Consider the following 17,943-nt stretch of genomic DNA (forward strand, 5'->3'; position numbering starts at 1 on the left):
GAGAGAGTTGTATCAAGCCTGGACCTGAGAACACCAGAGACCATGGTGGAGAGAGTTGTATCAAGCCTGGACCTGAGAACACCAGAGACCATGGTGGAGAGTGTTGTATCAAGCCTGGACCTGAGGACACCAGAGACCATGGTGGAGAGAGTTGTATCAAGCCTGGACCTGAGAAAAGTGAGTGTTAACTGATTTCCTTGTTTTACTTGTTTTCCAATCAAAATATGATTAGAACATTCATTGTACTAGAGTCCCAGGCAAGGAACACAATAATTCTGTATTTGTGACCCGTTTCAGGAAACTAGGCGTATGTCGCAAGTCACGACTTCACAGGAGAGCTTTTTATCAAAATGCGTTTTTGGGGCAGAAATGCCTTTGCGAACATGTGAACTTTCATGTGCCTTAATAACAAACTTGTATGCCATCTATAAATATGAATTAGACTTTTAAATTACGAGCCTTGTTGGTTAAGCTACAGAAAAAGTTAGCAACCTTCCCACTATCCATGATTGGCTGAGATAATGAGTGGGCTAGACATGCAAAGAGAGGAGTTCGGATTGGTTTGCCATAGAAGGCTTCTGTCTATTTGAGATGGTCAGTCTGTTGGTAATCCTGTTGAATGCTGCTTTAAAAAAAATGTATTGTGTAGTAGAGTTGCTCTCCACTTTCTGGAGGATCGAGTTTTGAAATCCGTGGAATTAGAGTATGATAGCTAAAGAGATGGAGGAAACACCTGTCTCCGGATTAAATCTTCAAACTAAGGGCAACCGTGGTATGGCATCCATGACAGGGAGACACGTCCATCATGCATGATGATGTATAGGGGTAGGATAGTCTAACTAGCTACATTTTCATATATTACACGTTTCTAATTTTGACAGAAGTGGTTTCATTTCAAGCTAAAGTGTACTGTTAGCTAGCTAGCTAACGTTAGCTGGCTGGCTCCCTAGCTAAAGTTACATGTATGATGTTATTATTCGTATCCCAGAAACGTTTGCTTTGCTAGTTAGAGCCTAATGTTAGCTAGCTAACATTGAACCTGGTTGGTTAGCTCCCAGCAGATTCATGCCGGGTAGTAACGACATGATTTGGCACTATGTTCATTGTTGTTAAAAAAAATGTATTTCATGGAACAGCAGTCTTTACTGCTATTAGCCAATAGAAACATATTGAATAACATGTTCACTACACGGAACAACAGATAGTCATTACTGCTATTAGCCAATAGAAACACATTGAACAACAGATAGTCATGACTGCTATTAGCCAATAGAAACATATTGATTAACATGTTCACTACACGGAACAACAGATAGTCATTACTGCTATTAGCCAATAGAAACACATTGAACAACAGATAGTCCTTACTGCTATTAGCCAATAGAAACACATTGAATAACAGATTCACCACATGGAACAACAGATAGTCATTACTGCTATTAGCCAATAGAAACACATTGAATAACATGTTCACTACATGGAACAGCAGTCTTTACTGTTATTATTTTTTATTTTATTTTATTTAAACTTTATTTAACCAGGTCGGCTAGTTGAGAACAAGTTATCATTTACAACTGCGACCTGGCCAAGATAAAGCAAAGCAGTGCGACACAAACAACAACACAGAGTTACACATGGAATAAACAAGCGTACAGTCAATAGCACAATAGAAAAAAAGAAAGTCTATATACAGTGTGTGCAATTAGCGTGAGGAGGTAAGGCAATAAATAGGCCATAGTAGCGAAGTAGTTACAATTTAGCAAATTAACACTGGAGTGATAGATGAGCAGATGATGATGTGCAAGTAGAAATACTGGTGTGCAAAAGAGCAGAAAAGTAAATAAAAACAATATGGGGATGAGGTAGGTAGATTGGGTGGGCTATTTACAGATGGGCTATGTACAGCTGCAGCGATCAGTTAGCTGCTCAGATAGCTGATGTTTAAAGTTCGTGAGGGAAATATAAGTCTCCAGCTTCAGCGATTTTTGCAATTCGTTCCAGTCATTGGCAGCAGAGAACTGGAAGGAAAGGCAGCCAAAGGACGTGTTGGCTTTGGGGATGGCCAGTGAAATATACCTGCTAGAGCGCGTGTTACGGGTGGATGTTGTTATCGTGACCAATGAGCTGAGATAAGGCGGAGCTTTACCTTGCATAGACTTCTAGATGACCTGGAGCCAGTGGGTCTAGTGATGAATATGTAGCGAGGGCCAGCCAACTAGAGCATACAGGTCGCAGTGGTGGGTGTTATAAGGGGCCTTGGTTACAAAACGGATGGCACTGTGATAGACTGCATCCAGTTTGCTGAGTAGAGTATTGGAAGCTATTTTGGAAATGACATCGCTGAAGTCGAGGATCGGTAGGATAGTCAGTTTTACGAGGGTATGTTTGGCGGCCTGAGTGAAGGAGGCTTTGTTGCGAAATAGGAAGCCGATTCTAGATTTCATTTTGGATTGGAGATGTTTAATATGAGTCTAGAAGGAGAGTTTACAGTCTAGCCAGACACCTGGGTATTTGTAGTTGTCCACATATTCTAAGTTAGAACCCTCCAGAGTAGTGATGCTAGTCGGGCGGGCAGGTGTGGGCAGTGAACGGTTGAAAAGCATGCATTTAGCTTTACTTGCGTTTAAGAGCAGTTGGAGACCACGGACGGAGTGTTGTATGGCATTGAAGCTCGTTTGGAGGTTTGTTAACACAGTGTCCAAGGAAGGGCCAGAAGTATACAGAATGGTGTCGTCTGCGTAGAGGTGGATAAGAGAATCACCAGCAGCAAGAGTGACATCATTGATGTATACAGAGAAGAGAGTTGGCCCGAGAATTGAACCCTGTGGCACCCCCATAGAGACTGCCAGAGGTCTGGACAACAGGCTCTCCGATTTGACACATTGAACTCTATCAGAAAAGTAGTTGGTGATAAGAATGTGGTGATTGACAGAGTCGAAAGCCTTGGCCAGGTTGATGAATACGGCTGCACAGTAATGTCTCTTATCGATGGCGGTTATGATATCGTTTAGGACCTTGAGCATGGCTGAGGTGCACCCATGACCAGCTCTGAAACCAGATTGCATAGCGGAGAAGGTATAGTGGGATTCGAAATGGTCGGTAATCTGTTTGTTAACTTGGCTTTCAAAGACCTTAGAAAGGCAGGGTAGGATAGATATAGGTCTGTAGCAGTTTGGGTCTAAAGTGTCACCCCCTTTGAAGAGGGGGATGACCGCGGCAGCTTTCCAATCTTTAGGGATCTCGGATGATACGAAAGAGAGGTTGAACAGACTGGTAACAGGGGTTGCAACAATGGCGGCGGATAATTTTAGAAAGAGATGGTCCAGATTGTGTAGCCCAGCTGATTTGTAGGGGTCCAGATTTTGCAGCTCTTTCATAACATCTGCTATCTGGATTTGGGTTAAGGAGAAGCTGGGGAGGCTTGGGCATGTAGCTGTGGGGGGTGCGGAGCTGTTGGCCGGGGTTGGGGTAGCCAGGAGGAAAGCATGGCCAGCCGTAGAGAAATGCTTATTGAAATTCTCGATTATCGTGGATTTATCATTGGTGACAGTGTTACCTAGCCTCAGTGCAGTGGGCAGCTGGGAGGAGGTGCTCTTATTCTCCATGGACATTACAGTGTCCCAGAACTTTTGGAGTTAGAGCTACAGGATGCAAATTTCTGTTTGAAAAAGCTAGTCTTTGCTTTCCTGACTGACTGCGTGTATTGGTTCCTGACTTCCCTGAAAAGTTGCATATCGCAGGGACTATTCGATGCTAGTGCAGTCCGCCACAGGATGTTTTTGTGCTGGTCGAGGGCAGTCAGGTCTGGAGTGAACCAAGGGCTATATCTGTTCTTAGTTCTACATTTTTTGAAAGGGGCATGCTTATTTAAGATGGTGAGGAAATTACTTTTAAAGAACGACTAGGCATCCTCGACTGACGGGATGAGGTCAATATCCTTCCAGGATACCCGGGCCAGGTCAATTAGAAAGGCCTGCTCGCAGAAGTGTTTTAGGGAGCGTTTAACAATGATGAGGGGTGGTCGTTTGACCGCGGACCCATGGCAGATGCAGGCAATGAGGCAGTGATCGCTGAAATCTTGATAGAAAACAGCAGAGGTGTATTTGGAGGGCAAGTTGGTCAGGATAATATCTATGAGGGTGCCCATGTTTACGGATTTGGGGTTGTACCTGGTGGGTAACTAGCTAACATTAACTGGCTGGCTCGTTAACTAACGTTATGTGACGTGTGTGATCTTACACGTTGTTTACCTAGCTAGGTTCATTGTTTACCGAGCTAGCTAGCTACATGTCTTAAGCTAAAGTGTACAACACCTGTTGAATATGGCCAGTGTCAGTAAATGTCAACAAAAAAAGCCAGCAAAGCTGGTAAGGCTGTTTTCATGAGATAAACAACAGAGGTAAACAAATCGGCCAGAGCATCAGGTGTGCTCTGAACACTCCAAGAGCGAAAGAGATGGGTGGGGCTAAAGCTTAAGTGGGTGTGAACGATGCTATTCACTAAATACCAAAACATTTAAAGGCAATTTTCTCAAAAGTGAGTTTACAAGTTGATCAACTTTCAAAGCAGAATTTTGTTCCCATTGTTCCTCAAAATGCAGTGTATGATATACCATTTTGTAGCTCTGAGTCTCTACTTTTATCCAGTGTAAAAAACACAATTTCAAATGTTGCTACTTAATAACACCAAATCCAGGTGGTGAGTCACATTTGGTCAAAACAAGCTTAAGCATTCATTTTAGAAACTAGGGAACCAGAAATCAGGCCCCTAACGTCTACAAAACATGGACCAGAGCGATGTTATTTCCTGCTTCCACAAACATGAATTAATATAACAATGTAATTGTATCCTTAATACTTTTCACGTCAGATTATGGTAATGAGTGTATAAATCATGTATGACTTCATTATCCACACAACATTCTAAGCCTGTTGCTCACTTATATTCCTTTTTATTACAAGTCTAAGTCAAACGATTAAAACAATTAATCGAGTTAATGGCATTAGTTCAATTTTAGAATTTGTTAAAATTTGTCCCTAAATTAAAAATGGACCATTTTTTAAAAGCAGTGCATTGAGTTATAAGCATACAATGCTTTGATTGTAAGGAAAAAACACAAAATAATCTGTATCAGAATGTTTTTTCACCATAAACAACACCAAGTCTCTGTAACACACAGTTCTTTAAGTAGCCCTGCTTATCAATGTTCTTGAAGTTTGACACTTGCGTGTGACACACACACACACAAACACAAGTACGTCAGGAGTTTTATATGAGTGTTCTCCCAATTTCTGATTGGAGGGTTGAAAATGGAACGGAGTCAAACATGGTTTCCATATGCTTGATGTGTTTAATATCGTTCCATTTATTTCATTCCAGCCATTACAATGAGCCCGTCCTCCTATATCTCCTCCCACCAGCCTCCACTGGTATAAAAAAACATGACATTATATTTCACAACACATTAAGTGTGTGCCATCAGGCTACTACTCCACTACCACATATCTACAACACAAAATCCATGTGTATGTGAGTGTATGGTGTGTATGTTATCATGTTTGTGTGTACAGTGCATTCGGAAAGTATTCAGACCTCTTTACTTCTTCCACATTTTGTTACGTTACAGCCTTATTCTAAAATGGATTACATTTATTTATTTTCAATCTACACACAATACTCTATAACGACAAACCGAAAACAGGTTTTTAGAAATGTTAGCAAAATTAGAAAAATGAATACCTTATTTACGTAAGTATTCAGACCTTTTGCTATAAGACTCGTAATTGAGCTCAGGTACATCCTGTTTTCATTGATCATCTTTGAGATGTTTCTACAACTTAATTGGAGTCAACCTGTGATAAACTCAATTGATTGGACATGATTTTGAAAAGGCACACACCTGTCTATATAAGGTCCCACAGTTGACAGTACATGTCAGAGCAAAAACCAAGCTATGAGGTTCGAAGGAATTGTCCATAGAGCTCCGAAACAGGATTGTAACTCTTCCTAGAGCTGGCCGCCCGGCCAAACTGAGCAATCGGGGGAGAAGTGCCTCGGTCAGGAAGTTGACCAAGAACCCAATGGTCACTATGACAGAGCTTGAGAGGTCCTCTGTGGACATGGAATAACATTCCAGAAGGACAACCTTCTCTGCAGCACTCCACTAATCAGCCACTCCTCAGTAAAAGGCACCTGACAGCCCGCTTGGAGTTTGCCAAAAGGCACCGAAAGGACTCTCAGACCATGAGAAACAAGATTCTCTGGTCTGATGAAACCAAGCTTGAACTCTTTGGTCTGGAGGAAACCAGGCACAGCTCATTACCTGGTCAATACCATCCCTACGGTGAAGCATGGTGGTGGCATGCTGCGGGGATGTTTTTCAGCAGCAGAGACTGGAAGACTAGTCAGGATCGAGGGGAAGGATGAACGGAGCAAAGTACAGAGATCCTTGATGAAAACCTGCTCCAGAGCGCTCAGGACCTCAGACTGGGGTGAAGGATCACCTTCCAATAAGACAACGACCCTAAACTATGAATCAACACATATGGAATGACAGCTTTGCACACTCTTGGCATTGGTTGGGCTGGTTGAGAGAATGCCAAGAGTGTGCAAAGCTGTAATCATGGCAAAGGGTTGCTATTTGAAGAATCTCAAACATAAAATACATTTTGAGTAACACTTTTTGGTTACTACATGATTCCATGTGTTATTTCATGGTTTTGATGTCTTCACTATTATTCTACAATGTAGAAAATAGTAAAAAATAAAGAGAAAAGCCTTGAATGAGTAGGTGTTCAAACACTTTTGACCGGTAGTGTGTGTGTGTATATACACTGCTCAAAAAAATAAAGGGAACACTTAAACAACACAATGTAACTCCAAGTCAATCACACTTCTGTGAAATCAAACTGTCCACTTAGAAAGCAACACTGATTGACAATACATTTCACATGCTGTTGTGCAAATGGAATAGACAACAGCTGGAAATTATAGGCAATTAGCAAGACACCCCCAATAAAGGAGTGGTTCTGCAGGTGGGGACCACAGACCACTTCTCAGTTCCTATGCTTCCTGGCTGATGTTTTGGTCACTTTTGAATGCTGGTGGTGCTTTCACTCTAGTGGTAGCATGAGACGGAGTCTACAACCCACATAAGTGGCTCAGGTAGTGCAGCTCATCCAGGATGGCACATCAATGCGAGCTGTGGCAAGAAGGTTTGCTGTGTCTGTCAGCGTAGTGTCCAGAGCATGGAGGCGCTACCAGGAGACAGGCCAGTACATCAGGAGATGTGGAGGAGGCCGTAGGAGGGCAACAACCCAGCAGCAGGACCACTACCTCCGCCTTTGTGCAAGGAGGAGCAGGAGAATCACTGCCAGAGCCCTGCAAAATGACCTCCAGCAGGCCACAAATGTGCATGTGTCTGCTCAAACGGTCAGAAACAGACTCCATGAGAGTGGTATGAGGGCCCGACGTCCACAGGTGGGGGTTGTGCTTACAGCCCAACACCGTGCAGGACGTTTAGCATTTGCCAGACAACACCAAGATTGGCAAATTCGCCACTGGCGCCCTGTGCTCTTCACAGATGAAAGCAGGTTCACACTGAGCACATGTGACAGATGTGACAGAGTCTGGAGACGCCGTGGAGAACGTTCTGCTGCCTGCAACATCCTCCAGCATGACCGGTTTGGCGGTGGGTCAGTCATGGTGTGGGGTGGCATTTCTTTGGGGGGCGGCACAGCCCTCCATGTGCTCGCCAGAGGTAGCCTGACTGCCATTAGGTACCGAGATGAGATCCTCAGACCCCTTGTGAGACCATATGCTGGTGCGGTTGGCCCTGGGTTCCTCCTAATGCAAGACAATGCTAGACCTCATGTGGCTGGAGTGTGTCAGCAGTTCCTGCAAGAGGGAGGCATTGATGCTATGGACTGGCCCGCCGTTCCCCAGACCTGAATCCAATTGAGCACATCTGGGACATCATGTCTCGCTCCATCCACCAACGCCACGTTGCACCACAGACTGTCCAGGAGTTGGCGGATGCTTTAGTCCAGGTCTGGGAGGAGATCCCTCAGGAGACCATCCGCCACCTCATCAGGAGCATGCCCAGGCGTTGTAGGGAGGTCATACAGGCACGTGGAGGCCACACACACTACTGAGCCTCATTTTGACTTGTTTTAAAGACATTACATCAAAGTTGGATCAGCCTGTAGTGTGGTTTTCCACTTTAATTTTGAGTGTGACTCCAAATCCAGACCTCCATGGGTTGATAAATTGGATTTGCATTGATTACTTTTGTGTGATTTTGTTGTCAGCACATTCAACTATGTAAAGAAAAAAGTATTTAATAAGATTATTTCATTCCTTCAGATCTAGGATGTGTTATTTTAGTGTTCCCTTTATTTTTTTGAGCCGTGTATATACAGTGGGGGAAAAAAGTATTTGATCCCCTGCTGATTTTGTAAGTTTGCCCACTGACAAAGAAATGATCAGTCTATAATTTGAATGGTAGATTTATTTGAACAGTGAGACAGAATAACAACAAAAATATCCAGAAAAGCGCACGTCAAAAATGTTATAAATTGATTTGCATTTTAATGAGGGAAATAAGTATTTGACCCCCTCTCAATCAGAAAGATTTCTGTCTCCCAGGTGTCTTTTATACAGGTAACGAGCTGAGATTAGGAGCACACTCTTAAAGGGAGTGCTCCTAACCGCAGCTTGTTACCTGTAAAAAAGACACCTGTCCACAGAAGCAATCAATCAATCAGATTCCAAACTCTCCACCATGGCCAAGACCAAAGAGCTCTCCAAGGATGTCAGGGACAAGATTGTAGACCTACACAAGGCTGGAATGGGCTACAAGACCATCGCCAAGCAGCTTGGTGAGAAGGTGACAACATTTGGTGCGATTATTCGCAAATGGAAGAAACACAAAAGAACTGTCAATATCTCTCAGCCTGGGGCTCCATGCAAGATCTCACTTTGTGGGGTTGCAATGATCATGAGAACGGTGAGGAATCAGCACAGAACTACACGGGAGAATCTTGTCAATGATCTCAAGGCAGCTGGGACCATAGTCGCCAAGAAAACAATTGGTAACACACTACGCCGTGAAGGACTGAAATCCTGCAGCGCCCGCAAGGTCCCCCTGCTAAAGAATACATATACATGCCCGTCTGAAGTTTGCCAATGAACATCTGAATGATTCAGAATACAACTGGTGAAAGTGTTGTGGTCAGATGAGACCAAAATGGAGCTTTTTGGCATCAACTCAACTCGCCGTGTTTGGAGGAGGAGGAATGCTGCCTATGACCCCAAGAACACCATCTCCACCGTCAAACATGGAGGTGGAAACATTATGCTTTGGGTTTGTTTTTCTGGTAAGGGGACAGGACAACTTCACCGCATCAAGGGACGATGGACGGGGCCATGTACCGTCAAATCTTGGGTGAGAACCTCCTTCCCTCAGCCAGGGCATTGAAAATGGGTCGTGGATGGGTATTCCAGCATGATAATGACCCAAAACACACAGCCAAGGCAACAAAGGAGTGGCTCAACAAGAAGCACATTAAGGTCCTGGAGTGGCCTAGCCAGTCTCCAGACCTTAATCCCATAGAAAATCTGTGGAGGGGAGCTGAAGGTTCGAGTTGCCAAACGTCAGCCTCGAAACCTTAATGACTTGGAGAAGATCTGCAAATGGGAGTGGGACAAAATCCCTCCTGAGATGTGTGCAAACCTGGTGAGCAACTACAAGAAACGTCTGACCTCTGATTGCCAACAAGGGTTTTGCCACCAAGTACTAAGTCATGTTTTGCAGAGGGATCAAATACTTATTTCCTTCATTAAAATGCAAATCATTTTATAACATTTTTGACATGGGTTTTTCTGGATTTTTTGGGGGGATTTTTGTTGTTATTCTGTCTCTCACTGTTCAAATGAACCTACCATTAAAATTATAGACTGATAATTTCTTTGTCAGTGGGCAACGTACAAAATCAGCAGGGGATCAAATACTTTTTTCCCCCACTGTATGTATATATATATTTATTTCATTCTGATTTTTCAGGGGGTAGCGCAGCCCCTACTGCCCTCAGTAGTCTGTCATTCCTTTTCCCTCTCAACCATATCATTTTTAATTCCTCATCAATCCATGGTAATTTAACAGCGTTTACAGTCAGTTATTAATGGGTGCATGGTTATTAGTAACTGAAATAAGCAATTTCATAAATGCGTCTGGTTGCTTGACAGTCTAATTACTTGTATTTAAATATGTTTTATAGAACAGCTACTTTTGACTTCAGGGATTCCTCAGAGCTGTAAGACTTGTGACCATGTTCAGGTAAGTCATAATGTCAATTCTTACTTTTACATACCTGCAGGAGTCAGGCACAGTCTCAAAGCCAGGTGTGTACTGACCAACCATTCATACTGGGATATAGACAGTCCTGTGTTCTGCTTTAGTAATATAAACACAGTCTCAAAGCCAGGTGTGTACTGACCAACCATTCATACTGGGATATAGACAGTCCTGTGTTCTGCTTTAGTAATATAAACACAGTCTCAAAGCCAGGTGTGTACTGACCAACCATTCATACTGGGATATAGACAGTCCTGTGTTCTGCTTTAGTAATATAAACACAGTCTCAAAGCCAGGTGTGTACTGACCAACCATTCATCCTGGGATATAGACAGTCCTGTGTTCTGCTTTAGTAATATAAACACAGTCTCAAAGCCAGGTGTGTACTGACCAACCATTCATACTGGGATATAGACAGTCCTGTGTTCTGCTTTAGTAATATAAACACAGTCTCAAAGCCAGGTGTGTACTGACCAACCATTCATACTGGGATATAGACAGTCCTGTGTTCTGCTTTAGTAATATAAACACAGTCTCAAAGCCAGGTGTGTACTGACCAACCATTCATACTGGGATATAGACAGTCCTGTGTTCTGCTTGTAGTCATGCAGGATTTTAGCTATTGTCATATTTTTTAATTTGACAGTTGAATTGATAAATCACCAGCATTCCATGTAACTGTCACGCCCTGACCTGAGAGAGAGGGTTTGTTTCTCTATGTGGTTAGGTCAGGGTGTGGGGTGGGCTTTCTATGATGTCTATTTCTTTGTTTTGAGCCGAGTATGGTTCCTAATCAGAGGCAGCTGTCTATCGTTGTCTCTGATTAGGAATCATACTTAGGCAGCCTGTTCCCAACCTGTTTGTGGATTATTATTCTTTCTATGAGTGTTTTGTGTGTACTGCAGTTGTGTCACGTTCATTTCTGTTTATCCTGTTAATTGTTTTTGTTCGGTTTCACTTCTATTAAAGTATGTGGAATTACCGGCACGCTGCGCCTTGGCTCCTATATGACAGGAAATTTGAAGACAGTACTCGTGACAGTAACATTGAATAAATACATTAGATTAGTTACTTTGGTTAATGGGCCAGTTTCCCAGACACAGATTAAGTCTAGTCCTGGACCGATAAGATCTTTCTATTGAAACTTCCATTGAGTATGCTTTTTAGTCCAGCACTAGACTCAATCTGTGTCCAGGAAACAGGCCCCATATGTATTACTGGCATGCTTGTCCTTGTTCAGGACTCCACACACTGGCTTCAGATTGAACCCTTGACTTCCACTGTCCAGGGAGTGACAATGTTCAGGTAAAATAACTACTTTTAACATTTCATTCCACTTGCTAGTGTATTTCCCCATTACCTTTGGGAGTAGTCTTCTAATCCAACCTCTCGATTTGACGATTGACCCTCTCTACCATATCTTGTTGTTGCCCTCAGGCACAGGACACCCAAAGGGAGTTATGAGTGCACAGTGTCTGGGCTCCGCTGGCTGTGTGAGAGAGATGTCATTCTGAAGTATCACTTCAGGAACTGGGAACCCTACAGTCACCTTCTGAAAGACATGCAGTACACACAAGGTGGTCCATTGCTGGATATCACTATGGAGTTAGGTGAACTGGAGGAAGTTCATCTGCCACACTGTGTCTGTTTAGGTAAAACCATATAGAAATAGTATTCAGAAAGACATTTTCATGTAACTGAGTTTCACTTCCTGAATGAATGAACTATTCTGGGAGTTTGAGTTTACTGTGATCTGGTACTGCATATTCTTTGTGTTTTAGTTGGATGAATAATACAATATTTGTCTTTCTGTCTCCTTTTTATTGTGTTGTTCAGGGACCAACCCGTCCCTGAGGAATGAGATGAAGATTCTTCATGTAGAGGAACATGGAGTGTCTTTAGAGGAAGTGCATGAGGTTACCAGATTCCATGCTAAAATTCTCCATCCCAAGTTCTCACTTATCTCTGTTATACTGAGATTACTGTCTTTGAACATAGATGTCCACTGTGACGTGGTCCTCTATATGGCAGTAAAAAGGTCAACAGTCATTTCAAGGCTGTACCTGCTCCTCAGAAACTCCAGTCAGAAAGAGGTGAGGCACTTTCACTGAAGTGACAACAGTATGTTGAAACTTACTGAAGGAAAGCTGATAGTTTGTTGAAAATCTCTAGATTACAAAGACAACATGCAGCTCTGTGAGAAATCTATTTTTGTCTCATTCATTTGAAGAGCCAGTAGACAGCACTCCTCCCTCTGGTCGAAGGAGAACCCAATGCCCCTGGGCAGTGATGGGGACATTGCCCTGTGTAGGGTGCTGTCTTTCAGATGGGATGTTAAATGGGTGTCCTCTCCATGGTCACTAAAGATCCCATGGCACTTATCATAAGAGTAGGGGTGTTAACCCGGTGTCCTGGCTCAACTCCCAATTTGGCCCTCATACTATCATGGCTACCTAATCATCCCCAGCTTCCAATTGGCTCATTTATCCCCTCTCCTCTTCCCTGTAACTTTTCCCCAGGTTGTTGCTGTAAAAGAGAATCTCTTCTCAGTCAACTTACCTGGTACACCTTTAAAATATTATCCTGGTAAAATTGGGATAGTAGAACAATAGTCTACACATTTTTTTGTTGACAAAACTGGATTGCATGTTGTGTGAATTACGAGACTACATTGTTCTGACTGACTACTACATTGCTCATTTTGTAGGCTGTTCAGGAACGGGAGAAAGATCAGGTGTCCAAAGGATTTTCAGAATTCGTCCTGTCAAGTCCAAACGGGCCCTTAAAGCTGAACAGTTTGTTTGCATTCAAGAATCCCCACTCCACTTCCATCAATCCAGAGGTGCAGTTTTAGCAGGCTGAGGACATGAATCTGTCATATTGTATATGAATAACTGGAATGTCATTCTATTTCACTATTTCTTTCTCTCTCTGTCTGTTGTCTCAATCGTTGCACCATATGGCCTTCTACAGAAGATTCAGCTGTTACCTGCAGACACCACACCAAGCTGTTGTCAGATGATTATGAGAAACACAGGGGTTGACATTGAGATGGAATTAATCGGGGAAGATGAGAGGACAGTATGGAAATCAGTGGTATCAAAAGGTAAGAAATACTAGACATAAACAGTATGTCAATCATCAATGTCCTTTTCTAACAGATGCTTTTAAAATGTTTTATGATATTTTCTATTGTTTGTCTTTCAGATGTATACAGCAAAGACTCTCATCCAACATGTAAGCTTGTTTTTGTGGATGAGGTTTATAAAACGGGTTACAGAGCTAACATCTCTTCAAGTTGTGATGAAGGACACTGAAGGTCTTCATGAGTCATGTTCAGTGGGGTGATGAAGGTCTTCATGAGTCATGTTCAGTGGGGTGTAATGATATAAAACATTCAGACAGAAATACAGAGCCTTATCTGCGTCACATTTTGTTTAACAGTGGGATTAAAAGGGATTTCATTGTCATTTCTTGACGACAATCTACACAAAATACTCTAATGTCAAAGAATATATATATTTAGATTGATAGAAATGAAATGCCTAAAATAGTCGTTACATAAGTATTCAGCCCCCGAGTCAATACTTAGAAACACCTTTGGCAGCGATTACAGCTGGGAGTCTTTCTGGGTGAGTCTCTAAGGGCTTTCCACACCTGGATTGTACAATATTAGCCCATTATTATTTTCATAATTCTTCAAGCTCTGTCAAGATGTTGGAGATCATGGCTAGACAGCCATTTAAGTCTTTCCATAGATTTACAAGCAGATTTAAGTCAGAACTGTAACTTGGCCACTCAGGAACATTCAATGTCTTCTTGGTAAGCAGCTCAAGTGTAGATTTGGCCTTGTTATGTAGGTTATTGTTCTGTTGAAAGGTGAATTCCTCTCCCAGTGTCTTGGTTTTCCTCTAGGATTTTGCCTATTCTTAGCTCCATTCCATTTATTTTTTATCCTGAAAAACTCCCCAGTATTTGCTGATGACAAACATACCCATACTATGATGCAGCCACCACCATGCTTGAAAATAAGGAGGCAGTTACTCAGTGATGTGTTGGATTTGCCCCAAACATGAGGCTTTGCATTTAGGCCAAAAAGTGTCTTCCTTTGTAGATGTTTTTTACAGTATTACTTTAGTACCTTGTTGCATATAAGATGCATGTTTTGGAATATTTTTATTCTGTATATTTGTATTCTTCTTTTCACTCTGTCATTTAAGTTGTTATTATGGAGTCACTACAATGTTGTTGATCCATCCTCAGTTTTCTCCCATCACAGACATTTAACTCTGGAACTGTTTTAAATTCACCAGTGTCCTGATGGTGACGTCCCTGAGCAGTTTCCTTCCTGTCCTGCAACTCAGTTCAGAAGGACCACTATCTTTGATGTGTCTGGGTGGTTTAATATGTAATCCACAGCATAATTATTAAATGTCTGATTTTGTTATTGTTACCCATCTACCAATCACTACCCTTCTTCACGAGGCTTTCAAAAACATCCCTGGTCTTTGTATATAGTTGAATCTGTGCTTGAAATGCAATACTTCCAGATATTGTATGTATGGGGAACATGTCCACTTTGACATTACAGACTATTTTCAGTAGATTGATGACAAAACATTACAACTAAATCCATTTTAATCCCACTATGTAACACAATAGAGAAATCCAAGGGGTATGAACACTTTTGCAAGGCTCTGTATGTTATGTAGAATAGACAATCGTGTCAGCCAGGGTAGGTGTCAATTCCAAATAAGTCAGTCAATTCAGGAAGTGAACTGAAATTCCAATTCAATAACTGGAAAAGGGCATCTACTTTCAATGACTTCTCAATAAACAGAATAGTAATTTTATTTATTTTTTATTGACTGACTTCAATTGGAATTGACTACAACCCTGGAGTCAGCTCTATTCAATAAATGACTATCAGGGGAATGATAACTGGAGAGACTGCATGATGTAGCAACAGCTGCTGTTCACCCTAAAGACATATTCATTTAATTGATCCCCCCTTCAGCATTAATACTCATTGGGATTCCTGCTGAGGAGTTTCTTCAGAATCACAGGGCTATACTCATTCAGGGAGTCAAAAACCCAATGCCAATAGCAGATGTTCTGCGGTCAAAGGGCATGATTGGTGATGAAGAGTACTCCAGAATAAAAGCTGAAACAACTGAACAGGACCGAATGAGAGAACTACTGAATGCAGTCCTCCCTAAAGGACCAGAAGTGACGGGAGCTTGTCTCAAAGCTCTCATTGAACATGAACACCATCTTGTTAAGCACTTGAGTGAATCTAGGTAAGACCGTTTTCTTTTCTCCCTCCCTTGAATATGTGGAATGATTAAATATAGGTCAAATAAAAACATAGCTACCCAGATCAAAGAGAAAGTATTTTTCAGAATGGAAGCATGTTTTTGTGTTGCTGCCTGTAATAAATGTATCTTATTATAGTTCTATCATAGGACCATCATCACATCATTATCTCAGGGGTATCATAGGAACATCATCACATCATTATCTCAGGTGTATCATAGGACCATCATCACATCATTATCTCAGGTGTATCATAGGAACATCATCACATCATTATCTCAGGTGTATCATAGGACCATCATCACATCATTATCTCAGGTGTATCATAGGACCATCATCACATCATTATCTCAGGTGTATCATAGGACCATCATCACATCATTATCTCAGGTGTATCATAGGACCATCATCACATAATTATCTCAGGTGTATCTCACTCCTCATTCTTCTGCATACTTTCTGACCTCTCTCTTCCCTTCTCCTCCATCCTCTGTCTTATAGCACCTAATCTGAAGATGCTGAGGCCTGTCTCCTAGTCTGTGGACAAAGGCACTTCTTCACCTAATCTGAAGATGCTGAGGCCTGTCTCCTAGTCTGTGGACAAAGGCACTTCTTCACCTAATCTGAAGATGCTGAGGCCTGTCTCCTAGTCTGTGGACAAAGACACTTCTTCACCTAATCTGAAGATGCTGAGGCTTGTCTCCTAGTCTGTGGACAAAGACACTTCTTCACCTAATCTGAAGATGCTGAGGCCTGTCTCCTAGTCTGTGGACAAAGACACTTCTTCACCTAATCTGAAGATGCTGAGGCCTGTCTCCTAGTCTGTGGACAAAGACACTTCTTCACCTAATCTGAAGATGCTGAGGCCTGTCTCCTGGTCTGTGGACAAAGACACTTAAATGATTGTAAGGGAAATGTTTATGTTTGTGCTATTCTTTTAACAAATGTCTGTGTTTTATTCATGTGCTGTTCTATAAACTAATTTGTGTGTTCATCAAGTGGCTGACTGTACAAATCCTCACTATCAGTAGCTGTAATTTGGCAGTAAGCCCAGACGTTGTTTTGAGAACGAGATATCTCAGTTTCAAGGTCTCAGCTTAGAGAGAAGAAGACTGGTGAGGTGTTGGTCTGTTAAATGTTATGAACCAGTATTGGTCTGTCAAATGTTATGAACCAGTATTGGTCGGTCACATGAATGGAACAAAACGGTAATGATTCATTAATTATGCTAAATCATGCAAATATAACTTGTCTGTGAATAGCCATTTATAAGACAACTGCTGGGTCTGTCCAGGGAGAGATCCTGATTGACATGTGTACTATGGTACATTGAGTTGGGTCTGACCAGGGAGAGATCCTGATTGACATGTGTACTATGGTACATTGAGTTGGGTCTGACCAGGGAGAGATCCTGATTGACATGTGTACTATGGTACATTGAGTTGGGTCTGACCTGGGAGAGCTCCTGATTGACATGTGTACTATGGTACATTGAGTTGGGTCTGACCAGGGAGAGATCCTGATTGACATGTGTACTATGGTGCATTGAGTTGGGTCTGACCAGGGAGAGTTCCTGATTGACATGTGTTCTATGGTGCATTGAGTTGGGTCTGACCAGGGAAAGCTCCTGATTGGTTGGAACCTCTCCAGCTCACTGACAATAAACAATGATTCATTTCAGATTGACTTCGAGTGTCTCTGTGTGAAAGAATTTCCACAACATGATTTTGAAAACACAATTAAGGGAATGAACTGGAATGATGTCTTGTCCTATACAGATGGAGAGGCTGATAGTCAGGCTAGTCAAAGATACACACCACCATGTTGACATCTTGACCAAAGACCTTCCTTAGATACTTTATGGGATTACAACTCACTCTGTCTGAAGGAAGTGAGGAAATGGACTCACTAAAGGGGATAGCTGAGAGGGCAGAGAAGGCACTTGACATCATCGACATGGTGTTGAGAAAAGGAACTGAGTCAAGTTCCAGGATGATCAACCTTCTTGTGGAGCTGGACCCCTGTCTTTGTTCACTGCTTCAGATCAACAGTGTTGGAGTACCAACCTAATGGTAGAATGGATAGTAACAGTGTTGGAGTACCAACCTAATGGTAGAATGGATAGTATCAGAGTTGGGGTACCAACCTAATGGTAGAATGGATAGTAACAGTGTTGGGGTACCAACCTAACAGTAGAATGGGTAGTAACAGTGTACAAACGTTATGGAGAAAAAACATTGTGTGTGTGTGACGACTCTCCCGGGGATAAATAC

General features: G+C 42.2%; 1 protein-coding gene across 1 annotated transcript; it reads left to right on the forward strand.

Moving 5' to 3' along the window:
* The first annotated feature begins 67 nt into the window (after positions 1-67).
* On the forward strand, positions 68-16,908 carry LOC106591435 (NACHT, LRR and PYD domains-containing protein 1 homolog). The gene is made up of 10 exons (XM_045713092.1): positions 68-177; positions 10,278-10,336; positions 11,595-11,659; positions 11,792-12,006; positions 12,191-12,447; positions 13,062-13,196; positions 13,328-13,460; positions 13,562-13,591; positions 15,372-15,654; positions 16,172-16,908. Exons 3-10 carry the CDS (start codon positions 11,652-11,654, stop codon positions 16,176-16,178), a joined length of 1,068 nt encoding a protein of 355 aa, XP_045569048.1. The 5' UTR covers positions 68-177; positions 10,278-10,336; positions 11,595-11,651; the 3' UTR covers positions 16,179-16,908.
* The last annotated feature ends 1,035 nt before the right edge of the window (positions 16,909-17,943 follow it).

This window comes from Salmo salar, unplaced genomic scaffold (genome assembly GCF_905237065.1).
Source record: "Salmo salar unplaced genomic scaffold, Ssal_v3.1, whole genome shotgun sequence".
NCBI classification, from domain to species: domain Eukaryota; kingdom Metazoa; phylum Chordata; class Actinopteri; order Salmoniformes; family Salmonidae; genus Salmo; species Salmo salar.

Bases quoted from the DNA above. Each gene is read 5' to 3' on its own strand.
- LOC106591435 (XM_045713092.1), top strand. The intron at 13,461-13,561 runs GTAAGAAATACT...TTTGTCTTTCAG, and splicing joins GAAATCAGTGGTATCAAAAG to ATGTATACAGCAAAGACTCT. The intron at 13,592-15,371 runs GTAAGCTTGTTT...TCCCCCCTTCAG, and splicing joins CAAAGACTCTCATCCAACAT to CATTAATACTCATTGGGATT.